Here is a 13023-nt window from a genome sequence, read left to right as displayed (position 1 = left end):
TTCTTGATAATTTTGCATTTAATTGTTAATATGCCAATAATATAAATCTTTAATAGTTGAGTTTAAAAAGAATATATTCCTTGCATATGTGTTAATTTTTGTCTAAATTTAAATTTTTATCTACTTTATAATATTTATACAAATATTAAATTTATTATTGTAAAAAAAATATAATAATGGATAGGAGACTTATAACTTGTTACATTAATTTTTCTCTAAGAATAGAATAGATAAACTTATCTAGTGTAATTTCAGATATTGTTTGCTAAGTATTAATTTTTTATTTTTATTTGTCAAATTATTGAAACACAATCAAAAGGTAAAAAAATTATTCATGATGTTAACTTGGCAAAAAATTTACTAAACATTAATAATATTTATAAATTTTTTGATAAAAATTAAAAAAATAAATTTCATATATATTCTCCAAATTTGTATAGAAATTTTATGAAAATTATGAATTTTTTTAATTAAATTGTGAAAGATTTGATATAATAATAGAAATTTCTATGGAGATTATAAAAAAATATATATCAATAATTTCTCTGAATATTATAAAAATTATACTTATTTCAAGCTAAACATCATTTCCATATACTAAAAAAATAAAAATTCTATAAAAATTTTATGAAAAGTTTCAATTTTTTAAGCCATAGTTAGCGATAGTACTTGAACTTTTTCTAATAATACTTTTTGTTTCTTCTACTTTTTAAAGGTGATAACAAATGTCTAAAAGGGACAAGGCATGGTAAGGCAGCAAGGTCAAGACTCAAGTTTACAAACCTAGTTTATGCTTTAAAAAAAATAAATAAATAAAACATGTTTACAAACCTAGGTGTACCTAAACAAAGCCTCGACAAATTAAGGTGTTTTATATTTTTTTTATTATTATTATCTTAATTATTCTAAGATTACTAAATCAATAATATAATGCATATGTATCTTGAAAGTTAAGATTTATCATGTAATCATTATATATAAAATTAAAATAAATTAGTAATGATTAATTATAATATATTTATTGAAACTTTATGATTTCTAAGTTTCCAACCAACCAAGACAAATAGATTTTAAAATTATAAAAACTTTATGATTTCTAAGTTTCCAACCAACCCAGACAAATAAATTTTAAAATTATAAATATTATAATTACTTAATAATTTATGAAAATATCTAAGGTTACAAAACTAATATAGAAAAAAAATATTTAACATCATTGGCATATTTTATACAAAAAAAATCTAAACTTATATATATATATATATATATATATATATATAAAGATTCTTTTTGCAAATGTCATTTCTAAACTCTATATGGTCTCATACATTTTAATTACCCAATTTTCTTCTTCTTCTTCTTCTTTTATTTTTTCCTTGTTTTTTCCTTCTTTTTTTCAGGTAAGCTCCTGCCCTCTGCTTGAAAGGAGGCTCAACGATGACCTCTGGATTATACTGACCTCAAACCCTTGTTTGGTGCTCCGAAAAGATAAGTCACTTCCTTTGGCTTCTTCCTTTTAATTAATTTGCTAATCTCTTATTCATTGTTGCATAACCAAATGATGTTGTTAGAAATTAGTAGTTATCCACATCTCATTTACACGACCTAAAGTCTTCATCAAAATCCACCGAATATCCCTTGAATCCTCCTCCTACTTCCAAATCTAGTGCTACATTTGTTTCAAAATCCAAACAATTTTCCTCCAAGAAATCAAAATCTTATAAAAATAATCCATCATCATCGTCTAGTTGTCAATACGTATATACATACATGACTACTATTGTAGTAAAAGTTGAACACCATATAATAAACGAAACAATCATCTAAAATCATCAAATTTATACGATCTATGCGATTGGAAGATTGTTGCCCTTCAATTGGTGGGCAATTTACACCAAATGTATATATATATATATATATATATATTTCTTTTACAGATTTTTATTTTTAAAAAATATTCTAAAAAATGTTTTTTTTCTTTTAGAAATAAAAAAGCATGTCACCGGCAAAGATTTTCAACTGGCATCCAGCTTTCGGATGCTATCAATAATCCTTATCAATTGCCCTCTTCAAGTAATGTATGGGCTTTCGAGAAACACAAAATTTTTGCCCAAAAAAAAAAAAAAAACAACACACACACATACACACATTAGTAGCAGTGCCAGGAGTATGCTGTGACTCCTTTAGCAATCGTAGGCGGTTGTTGCTCCTTATATAAGGGTGGGAGGTCTAAAAATATCAACATAAAAAAGAATTAAAGGAAAAAAATAAATAAAACTTAATGATTAGAGTTTTAAAGAATAGAAAGGTATTTTAGCACATTAAATTGTATAAGATAGTATAAAATTGTACAGAATTGTTTTCACATTGCAATTAGAACTTTTCTTAAAAATAAAAAATAAAAGCCATAACTTTTTAAGTTCTAAATCCATACTCTTTCACGCCTCGTACGGTTAAGATAAAGTTGATTTTTTTTTTTTTTTTTTTCATGCTCCGCCTGCATAATGCAAGGCTTTTATCCTCCACGCCTTATGCGTAGTGTGCCGAGTGTCACGTCCCGTGAAAAAGGACTTCCCGCTAGCGAAGCAAGTTGGGAACCTGCTATCAAGAGGTTCCATGAAGCAAGCTCGACGAGGACGTCGACGGCATAGGTGGGGGAGAATGTCACGGTTGAAGCATTTCATCAAACACTTGGTGAGCATTCTCTCCATTTTGGGCCTTATAATCCACTTTGGGCCTATTTTGGGCCTTACAATGGGCCAAGCCATGTACATATCCATTCTAGATGTTTCTTTAGATATTTTATGTAAAGTAGGTGGGAGTAGGTGGGAACCATTCTCCACCGTAGGATTAAAGCAATTATAGCCGTAGGATTAAGCTTTGTATGCCTATAAATAGGTGGAGGCCTCATTTGGCCAAACCATCCAAGAAATCTCATCTATACTTGTAAAGCTCTCTTTCAAGTAATATACTTTCATTCTCCCAAACTCTCTTTGTGCTCTAGCTTTCTTTGCTTAGCTTTCTCTTTTAGTGGGCAAAAGGCTTACTTAGTTGCAACAAAGGGTCGGAATAGCAACTAAGGCCGCACGGCTTGAAGGGTAAACAAACAAGTCCGTGACAAGTGGTATCAGAGCCAAGGTTAAAGCTAGCATCTAGAGCAACATGTCTTCATCAGAGGTTGTGATTGAAGAAGCAAGGGGAAGGGAGGTCATCCCCGAAGCTGCAAGGAAGGGACGTGGGCGTTCAAAGTCGAAGGACGTTCTCACCGCCATGGAGACCAAGGTGGTCAAGATGGAGTTGGCCGTTGCCGACATGTTGGAGCGGCTTGATTGTGTGGAGCAAGGCATGGGGGAGCTCGATGGCCGAGTGGAAGGCCAAGTGGGGGAGCTTAGAGGTACCATGCAAAGCACCAACGAGGCCAACACCGAGGCATGGCGTCATGAAAGCCAAGCTTTCCAAACAAAGGTAATTGAAACCTTATCCCTTATGCAAGCTCAATTAGATGAGAATAATTATACTACAGGTGGGGGAGACAAGTTCTATAAAAGTCCCCAAAGCAAGGAACATCAAAGAAGGCCACCATTACCTAGCAAAGATTGGAAGAAAGGAGCCAAGCCCGAACTAAAGCCAAAGAGAAATTGCTTCCTATGCGACGATCCCCATTGGGCAAGAGATTGTCCAAAGAGGAAGTCATTAAATGCCATGCTCGAAGAGAGGGAAACTCAAGAGCAAACACAAATAGGTTCCTCACAGCTGTTGAATACTATCAAGGCTGCTCCTAAGGAGACAAAGAAGAGTGGCCTAGTGTTCGTGGAGGCAAAACTCAATGGGGTGCCCACCAAGGCGTTGGTGGACACGGGTGCCTCACATAATTTCCTATCGGTGGAGGAGGCGCAAAGGCTTAGGATCGAGGCAACCAAAGAAAGGGGCTCCGTAAAGGCGGTGAACTCGGATGCAAAGCCATTCCAAGAAGTTGCTAGAAGTGTGCAAACCACCATCGGCGATTGGGAGGGCCAATTGAATCTAATGGTTGTGTCCATGGATGACTACAAGGTTGTCCTTGGTATGGACTTCTTCAACCGAGTAAAGGCTTTCCCACTCCCATTTGCAAGCAAGTTATGCATCATGGATGGGGGAACGACGTGCATGGTGCCTACGGAACAAACTAGCAAGCGGGAGGCCAAGGTTTTGTCAGCATTGCAAGTTGAGAGGGAAGAGCAAATCAACTTGGCTGCTGCCCAAAAGCCTAGTGAGGATGCCTCAAACCATGCCAAGACATCTCCTAAGGTACAACTTATGCCAAAGGAGTTGCACCAAGGGAACTTGCGTGCATTGGCTTCAAGGCATGGAGACAACAAGAGGAAGCACGAAGAGGCTAAGGAAGGGAACTTAGCCAAACCATCACCTCAACCAAACGAGGTACATGACGGGAAGGCACGACGCTATGAAGAGTCACTTCCCATTGCAAGGAAAGGGGGCACGGAGGCCCTAGCGAAAGGTAAGTCAAGAGGAGCACCCTCGACGATAGTGACTTCACCCGCCAAGAGTGTCGAAGCCACACCTGCAGGTCGAGTCGGTCAACATAAAGGCATACCCAACTACACCAAATACTTGGTGAAGGGGAAGGATCTGCCGGATGGTGAAGTAACTGGGGAGCACGAAGATACACAACGGCAACTCAAAGATCACATTCGGCGGGCAAGGAAGAAGGCGCGACGAGGGCGTCGCGAGTTTAGGTGGGGGAGAGTGTCACGTCCCGTGAAAAAGGACTTCCCGCTAGCGAAGCAAGTTGGGAACCTGCTATCAAGAGGTTCCATGAAGCAAGCTCGACGAGGACGTCGACGGCATAGGTGGGGGAGAATGTCACGGTTGAAGCATTTCATCAAACACTTGGTGAGCATTCTCTCCATTTTGGGCCTTATAATCCACTTTGGGCCTATTTTGGGCCTTACAATGGGCCAAGCCATGTACATATCCATTCTAGATGTTTCTTTAGATATTTTATGTAAAGTAGGTGGGAGTAGGTGGGAACCATTCTCCACCGTAGGATTAAAGCAATTATAGCCGTAGGATTAAGCTTTGTATGCCTATAAATAGGTGGAGGCCTCATTTGGCCAAACCATCCAAGAAATCTCATCTATACTTGTAAAGCTCTCTTTCAAGTAATATACTTTCATTCTCCCAAACTCTCTTTGTGCTCTAGCTTTCTTTGCTTAGCTTTCTCTTTTAGTGGGCAAAAGGCTTACTTAGTTGCAACAAAGGGTCGGAATAGCAACTAAGGCCGCACGGCTTGAAGGGTAAACAAACAAGTCCGTGACACGAGGCCTCCCCTTTTGGAACATGGTAAGAATATCGAAAAATGGTGCAATACTGGCATTTAAACAAAAGAATCCAAGTTTCCAACATTTTGCAATATTATAATCTAGAAAAATAAAATTATATAATTATCCTCACAGTGCACTATTTTTGGTTTTTTTTTTTTTTTTTTTTGAGTGAATTCATTCATAAAGCGCTATTTGGAAAGCTTAGCTGGCATTGCCGCATTGTTACTTACTAATCTTATAGTTTAGGGGACAATTTGCAATGAAGGGCATAATTAAGGGCATGGATTCAAAGTACCCATTAAAAAAATCATTATACTTACCTAATCTAATTAATAGTGTAAATCCAAAAATAAAAAAATCTAATAAAGAATGTGACAATCTGTTATCAAAAGTAATAGCATATAGATTAAAAAGAAAAAAAGCAATATTAAATACTGCCAAAAAAGCCATGTCCAAACGTAAAATACAAACTATTTATTTTATCCCCAATAACACACAAACAATTATTTTATATACATATATATTTATATATATATATATATATATATATGAGGGAAAAAAAAAAATTCTTAAGAGACAGAGGTGAAAGGCCTGTAGTTGGTGAGATCCTGAACAATGCCTTGAATGGATCCAGCAGCAGCTAAAAGTGACACAATTAAGCAAAGCCCACTTAGAAATTTGAGGCCCATCCATGTTGAGGAATAACATGGAATTTTGGACTGTGAAATGTGCATCTCTATTGGAAAATATACAGCCAGTGGCCAGAACGATGCTGCTCCAAGAAATCCCAAGACGTTGTTGAAGAATGGAAATGTTATTCCAGCCACTGTTGTTATTACCACATATATTGTTCTCCATGTAGACCTAAATAGATTCAAACTCCATGTACCAAACAATGGAATTGTTATATGGTATTCTCTTACTATGAAATCACATTCTGGCCACCGTTTGCTACTCCATTCTTCTACTAGCTTGAAGATTGGTTGGGCGAACACCTATATATATATATATATATATATATAATATTAATTAGTGTGATTATAAAGTCATCCATATATTTTGTATTAGTCCCTTTTCAACCTCAAATAACAAAAAATGAATACTATTTTTTCTGTTATCTATCTAATATCCCCATAAAATTGAATATTCTCAATGTTATTAAAAAAAAAAAGAATATTCTTACTTTACTTTTAGATCCATATATAAAGGGTAAGTTTGAAATTTTTATTTCACTCCTACACTATTTCTTGTTTATGCATTGGAATATGGAGTTTTAAATGCTAAATTGTTGTCTCCAAAAAACTATGATTTTGCTATTGAACTATTCCCATAAGGACAAGTGTCCTAGGATTTCCATTTTTAACACCAGTTCACATGTTAGGCAATTTCCATCGCTAATTTGAATCCTTCTAGGGACCAAATTCTACCATATTTATATGCTAAATTATGTGTAATTAATCAATTAATTACCTGGTAAGCCCCGACGAGATGAAGAACAACACAAGCATTAGCAAAGTCAACAAGCCAGAAAGGCTCATAAAAACCAAATCCTGTTAAAAAGTTGCCTGGTGCGTCGTTCCCAAATGCCAAATATCCCATAATTCCACAAAGCATGTAGAACACCGTCGTCACTGACACTCCAATTGCACTTGCCTTCTTCATTACTTGGGTTTCTGGTGGGCTTGATTTTAGTGTGTCCTGCAAATTAAAACCAATCAAACATAATCAACAAAATCTTATTGTAAATTTTCTCACGTGCTACACGTTGTATTTTTTTTTTTTTTTTTCCTTTTTAAAGACATTTTTTTAAGGTGTCCTCTGACAACTTTTTGGATTTTTTGTTTTTAATTTGGTGCTTCGTGTTTTGTTATTCCTTAAAATTTATAATTACTTGAGATGCTTAACAAACATTAACAAATATTTGAATAAACAAATTACATACAATTAAACAACTAAAAACAAAAAGTGAATGGGTTATCAAACTATACTTATAATATATATATATATATATAAAGCTTTACCTCTATCATTCACCAAAAACTAATAATAATAATAATAATAATAATAAATAAAAAAGCTTTACCTCTATCTCAATAAGGACTGTAGCAAATACATAGGCGAAGGCAATATCTCCAATGGCTTGGAAACTACTCCACATCTTCTGCTTGTTTGTCACTTCCAAAGTAAAGCTTGTCTTGGGATGTTCCCCTCCTTTCAATTAATTAGTTGTTGATCAAGGAATTATAAGAAAGTTATTTTTATATATTTTCTGTAATAATTAATATATCTTTTGTTACAAAGGTTTATATCATTTTATTCTGTAAATTTTAACATATATTTCACTTTGTGCTTAAATATTATCTTTGTTCCAGTAGAGTCCAAGTAATCAAGCATTTTGGCAGGAAAATTTAATGAAATTAATTATACATTTTTATGGTCTTAGGCATGTCTACATCATACATGGACCATGTTACTTTATTTGTAAACAATTTTATTTTATTTTATTTTTATATAGTTTGTACGACTAATTTGATCAAATTCATTTAAAGAAAAATTACAGTTGGACAAAAATGATGCAAAACACAATAGGTTAGGGGATGATTTTAGATGTTTTATAGTTTGGGAGGCAAAATTAAAAACGGTGTTATAGTTTAGAAGGTAAATTAATATTAACCCTTATTAAATAATACATATTAGAAGACTCTCAAAGCACGGCAAAAACTTGTGGTTTTGTGAATTTTTTGGGGATACTGACCTTGTGCTGTTTTGGCGATGGAGAGGCCAAGGCCTATAGAGGCATAAGTAAAAGACATAATGGCTGCAATGACGGAGAGCACAGAGAGCTTGTGGAAGTTTGGTATTTGGCTCAGAAAAATTTGAATGATCCCATACCAGATCATGTAGGTCTCATTTGATTCATGACAATCTGCTTCATGCCCGTTGGAATGGAAACAATTGGATCTTTTAATAGCCCTGGTTTAATAAATTTTTGCATTACAAAACAATTAAAGTTCATAAATGATATAAATTATATATATTTTAATATTTTATTATAATTAGTTATTGTTTTTTTATGTTTTTAACTAATTTAAATTAAATAAAAATATATTAAATGCAAATTATTAAAAAAAAATATGATTTTGGATTGATTTTAAACCCATAATGGGCCAAGGTCCAAACGAACAGATAACAGTAAATTTGATTTAGTTTGGCTTTTATTTTACATTACCTTAGGTTTGTAAAAAAAAGAAAAATAAAGGGGGAAAAGAAAAAAGAAAAAAAAAGAAAAAAAAAACTATTAAACCAACCCACATGCATCCACCTTTACATTTTCACCATGAAATGGCCTCTATTGAAAAATAAATAAATAAAAGCTAGTTTAAAACCTTACATATACGTGAATTAAAACAAGTACCAAATGTTATAATTGGTAATGAAACACCGGCAGTAATTTGGCTGTTCATTTGAAAATGGATCTTATACATAAAAAAAATAAATAAATAAATAAAAATAATAAAATATTTATAGCATATGCAGAATATTAAAAAGCTTAAAATCAATAGATAGAAAAAAATAATATAAAGAAAAATAAATAAATAAACATTACAGAAAGATAGTAAACTTACGACATACTAAAAGCTGAAGTGATTGTATATCCAATGGCTACTCCTACAAGATTTCCATATTGAGCTAATCCACACAATTGATACTTGATTCCTCCTATAAAGATGCAAACAAAAAGTGAGTAACATATTATTACACATTACAACAATATTCAAGACCACCAAAAGGAGATCAAAAAATTTAGTAAAAAATAAATAAATAAACAAACAAAAGAACAAAATAAAAATATATATATAAATTTTAAAAAAAATTAGAAACTTGTAAGAATATCAAACCCCACATAGTAAAATTTGGTAATTTCAAAATTCCGAAAGTACCAAGATTGTTCTGTACAGCCAGCATATAAGTGTAATTTCTTCTGTCCCCAAGGACTGGATCAGGAGATCTGTAACTGTTCGCAAGTAGGCATGAAGTATACAAAGTGATCAAAGAAAACATTGTGAGCGCCAAAATCCCAACAATCCAACCCAACTGAGAAATGGCCCAAGCCAATGATAGCACTCCTGATCCAATCACAGCCGTTATAATATGTGCACTTGCAGTCATCAAAGTTCCTTCGAAAACACAACCAAATTATCAGGAAAAAATAAATAAATAAATACATAAATATATAATAATAATAATAATAATACGATTTTATATGTTAGAGAGTTTTTCTACAGTTAGGACCATCTGGATAGAATAGCATATGGACCGCAGAAAGCAGACACTATATAAGAAAAAAATAATCGGAGAAAAGAAGATGCTACACAAAAAAAAATATCTGTTTTTTTAAAAAATACGGATTTTACATCAGCTTTGTTCTTAGTCCGTATGAAATTCCATCCGATCGGTCTTGACCCATAGAATCTCTCTCTTTCTCTCTCTCTCTATATATATATATATATAATAAAGAACATGTACATACCTTGTCGTTTTAATCGACCATCATCGTCAAACTTTGTATTTTCACCGAACCCTCCAGTTTGCGTCTCCATTGCCAAATCTCTTATTTCTTGGTCTCTCTCTGGAATAATTTTCTTGAGGGAAGTAGAAAAGAGATTATATTTGGTAACCTAAGAGTCGGAAAAAGGAAGAGAGCAAATAAAATGTGGGGCTGTTCTGTAGTAATAGTTTTCAACTGGTAATGGTAATGTAAGGAGAATCATCCATAAGTTTATAGTAGTTTATTCAAATGGGATATTATGCAGGCATGAATTATGCATGATGCCAGATTAAATGAGAGGCAATAAATGGGAAAAAAATTAAAACAAAAGGGGTGATGATAAAAGGATATGGAAAGGATGGTTTAAAGTCAAAATTGTACCCATTTTAGAACTAATTTTATTTTTGGTATGTGTAGCTTTGCATGGTAGGAATGCATAATTATTGTTATATTCGACTGTCACCATTCAAAGAATTAATTGGAAAGCACTAATTAGCTTATCTCGATTTATAGAAACAAATTAAAAAAATTTCATTGGTAAATAATTGTGACCCAAAAAAAATAAAAGAAGAAAGGAAATCCTAGATTTATCCACTTAATTAATTTTATCCTTAAACGAATAAACTTAAATCGAATTTTTGTGATTTTAGTCTATTTTTCCTTTTTTTCAAAAAAGAACAAATAATATTAACCCGAGCTTCTTGTGCAGTTACTTCTTTTGTCATTTCAGCAATTAGGTGGAGCTAGAATAAATATTTTAATAAATAAATTAATTTTATAATAATATTAATACAATAAATGAAATTTATTAATAATGCATGTTAAAAAATTCTTTTAAGAAACGAATGTTGAAGCTTTTTTTTATTTTTATATTGTACTAAGCTAAACATGAGCTTTTGATGAACCATGAACGAGCTCAATCAATCTTGAACAATTATTTAAAAATTTTGGTAAGCTTGAATCAAGATGAATACTTCTAAAATCATGCAAATCGAATTTTAATATGTTAATACTTGCCTCGATTAAACTCATTTATACCCCTACACACATATAACTTGTTAATTGAATTTATTAAAAAAAAAAATGCAAGTTCAATTTTATTAGGGATTCAACAAAAAAAATTATTTAGATAAGTTCTGTTTTCAATCATTAAGATGAGTTCTGTTTTCGACTATTATTTAGTCTAAAAAAAAGGCTCACGTTTTTTTAATTCAATTAACAAGTTATATTCATTTATCCATTCAATATTTCCATACATTTTGTAAACAGCTTAACCATAAGTTGGGGAAGTTCCAAAACAATTTTGTTATGAGCAAACTTTTGTCTACATTTTGTAAATTTATTTTGTAGTATAGTGAAACATATTTGTTACTCTTTTCTTTTTCTTTTTCTTTTTACAATTTCTCACGAACAAACAAGAGATATAAGTATTAAATTATCAAATTACTTGGGTATATTATCATTATATTTATTTTTGTGTTTTTAAATTACTAAATATTTGTATTATTGAGATAATTCTAACCTAAAACCTATAATATTGAAGAGTTTGAACATTATCACTAGACTATCAGTGTATAGAAATTGAAATTATCAATTTGAATAATAATTTTGCAGTCTTTGATTTGAATTATTAATCCAATTTCACACCAAATCACATTTTTGTCATTTAATCCAAAACGACACCAAACATAAGATAATTTTAAATATATTTAATCAAGTTCAACCTTGTCCAATCCATTTAAATCATGTTATTATTTTCCAGTCCAATTCAATCTCCATGTCAAACCAGACATTAAAACCTCAAAAAAAAAAAAATTAAATAAATAAAAATCAGGAAAACATTGACGAAGCAAAAATTCAAGGGTAAAATTAAAAGTTATCCAAACATAATCTTAAACTCCCTTTATTTTTCTTATTTATGTGTGTCAATAGTCAAATGTTTGTATCTTCGATAATAATGTTATTAAGAATTTGGTAATGTATCAATTACCTACAAGTCTAATGATAAAAACAATATTTTCTTTAATAGATTTAAAGTTCAAATCTCTCATTTCCTCTATATATATAAATATATATATAAATACTACTAATAGGATGTTGTAATTAATCAAGAAAAATTAATTTATGAATCACTATTCTTTTCCAGCAACCAAAAACAAAAAAAAAAAAAAAAAAGAAAAGAACCACTACTTAAAATATAGACAAAATCAAAAGGTAAACTAGGAATGTCAATGGTCCGAACGGGATCAGTTTTTGAAATCCCATCCTCATTCCATAGGAAATTTTTTATCCCATTTCCACTGTTTTCTCCGTTTTTTTAGATCAAACGGGATGGGAACGGTCGGGCCGGTTTTTCCCTTATAATTAATATATATTTTTTTAAAAGTTTATATAAAAAATAACACTCATTAGCAAATTAACAGATCTGTCAAACCAATACATTTGCAAGAGATCCCAAATTCTTGATCATCCAAACCCCTCCAAATTACACATTTGACTTAAAACAACAAAATGGATACAAAGAAAACAAACACAAATCTGAAATCCATAGAAGAAATTTATGCCAAACGCTACAAGAGAGAAATAAATAAGTTAATAAACCCAAAAATGTAGCTAATAATAAAAAGGTGAAAGGGAAGGCTTCCCTGAGGAAGAGGACTATGAACTTCAATCGTTAGGACCTATGGGTGAGGATGAGGATGAGGATGAGGGAGTGGGTTCCACGTCAGCCACTACCACGTGGAGAAACCCGAAGCGGCCGTCGCAGAGGATAGAACCGCAGCAAGCTCACAAGGGTTGGCTTGGACGATGAATCATCGGCCTTCGGAGGTGTTTTGGCGGACGCCATAGCCATCTTGAAGGCAGTGACCGAGGAACGCAGGTCGGGCACACAGAGCCATTCCAGCTCGCAGATCTTTATCGTTCTTGGAGTCACCGCTGCCGTTAAACTGAATACCAGCGAGGGAATACACAGGATGAATGGTGCAGTAGCTTGGTGAATGGTGCGGCGTTTGTGAAGTGAAGGGGATATCAGCAAGGAGAAAATGAGGGCTCTGTTTTGTTTAGGGTTATGTAAATGAAATTAAAAAAAGAAAAAAATTAAATAAATGTATATATCGGGCTGGAGTTTATATTCTCCGATCGCGGCCC

At 32.6% G+C, this 13023-nt stretch overlaps 1 protein-coding gene across 1 annotated transcript; it reads right to left on the bottom strand.

The window, feature by feature from the left end:
• Positions 1-5692: 5692 nt before the first annotated feature.
• On the bottom strand, positions 5693-10451 carry LOC107435584 (amino acid permease 6). The gene is made up of 7 exons (XM_048480739.2): positions 9856-10451; positions 9266-9502; positions 8951-9044; positions 8080-8297; positions 7408-7535; positions 6795-7022; positions 5693-6319 (listed from the first exon to the last, which is right to left on the bottom strand). Exons 1-7 carry the CDS (start codon positions 9923-9925, stop codon positions 5894-5896), a joined length of 1401 nt encoding a protein of 466 aa, XP_048336696.2. The 5' UTR covers positions 9926-10451; the 3' UTR covers positions 5693-5893.
• Between the last annotated feature and the right edge of the window lie 2572 nt (positions 10452-13023).

The sequence above is a fragment of the Ziziphus jujuba genome, chromosome 9 (assembly GCF_031755915.1).
Source record: "Ziziphus jujuba cultivar Dongzao chromosome 9, ASM3175591v1".
Lineage (NCBI taxonomy): Eukaryota > Viridiplantae > Streptophyta > Magnoliopsida > Rosales > Rhamnaceae > Ziziphus > Ziziphus jujuba.
This window is presented reverse-complemented; position numbering and strand designations above follow the sequence as displayed.

Bases quoted from the DNA above. Each gene is read 5' to 3' on its own strand.
- LOC107435584 (XM_048480739.2), bottom strand. From the start codon at position 9,925: ATGGAGACGCAAACTGGAGGGTTCGGTGAAAATACAAAGTTTGACGAT. The intron at 9,045-9,265 runs GTACTTTCGGAA...GCATCTTTATAG, and splicing joins GGCTGTACAGAACAATCTTG to GAGGAATCAAGTATCAATTG. The intron at 8,298-8,950 runs GTAAGTTTACTA...TTATTAAACCAG, and splicing joins ACTTCAGCTTTTAGTATGTC to GGCTATTAAAAGATCCAATT.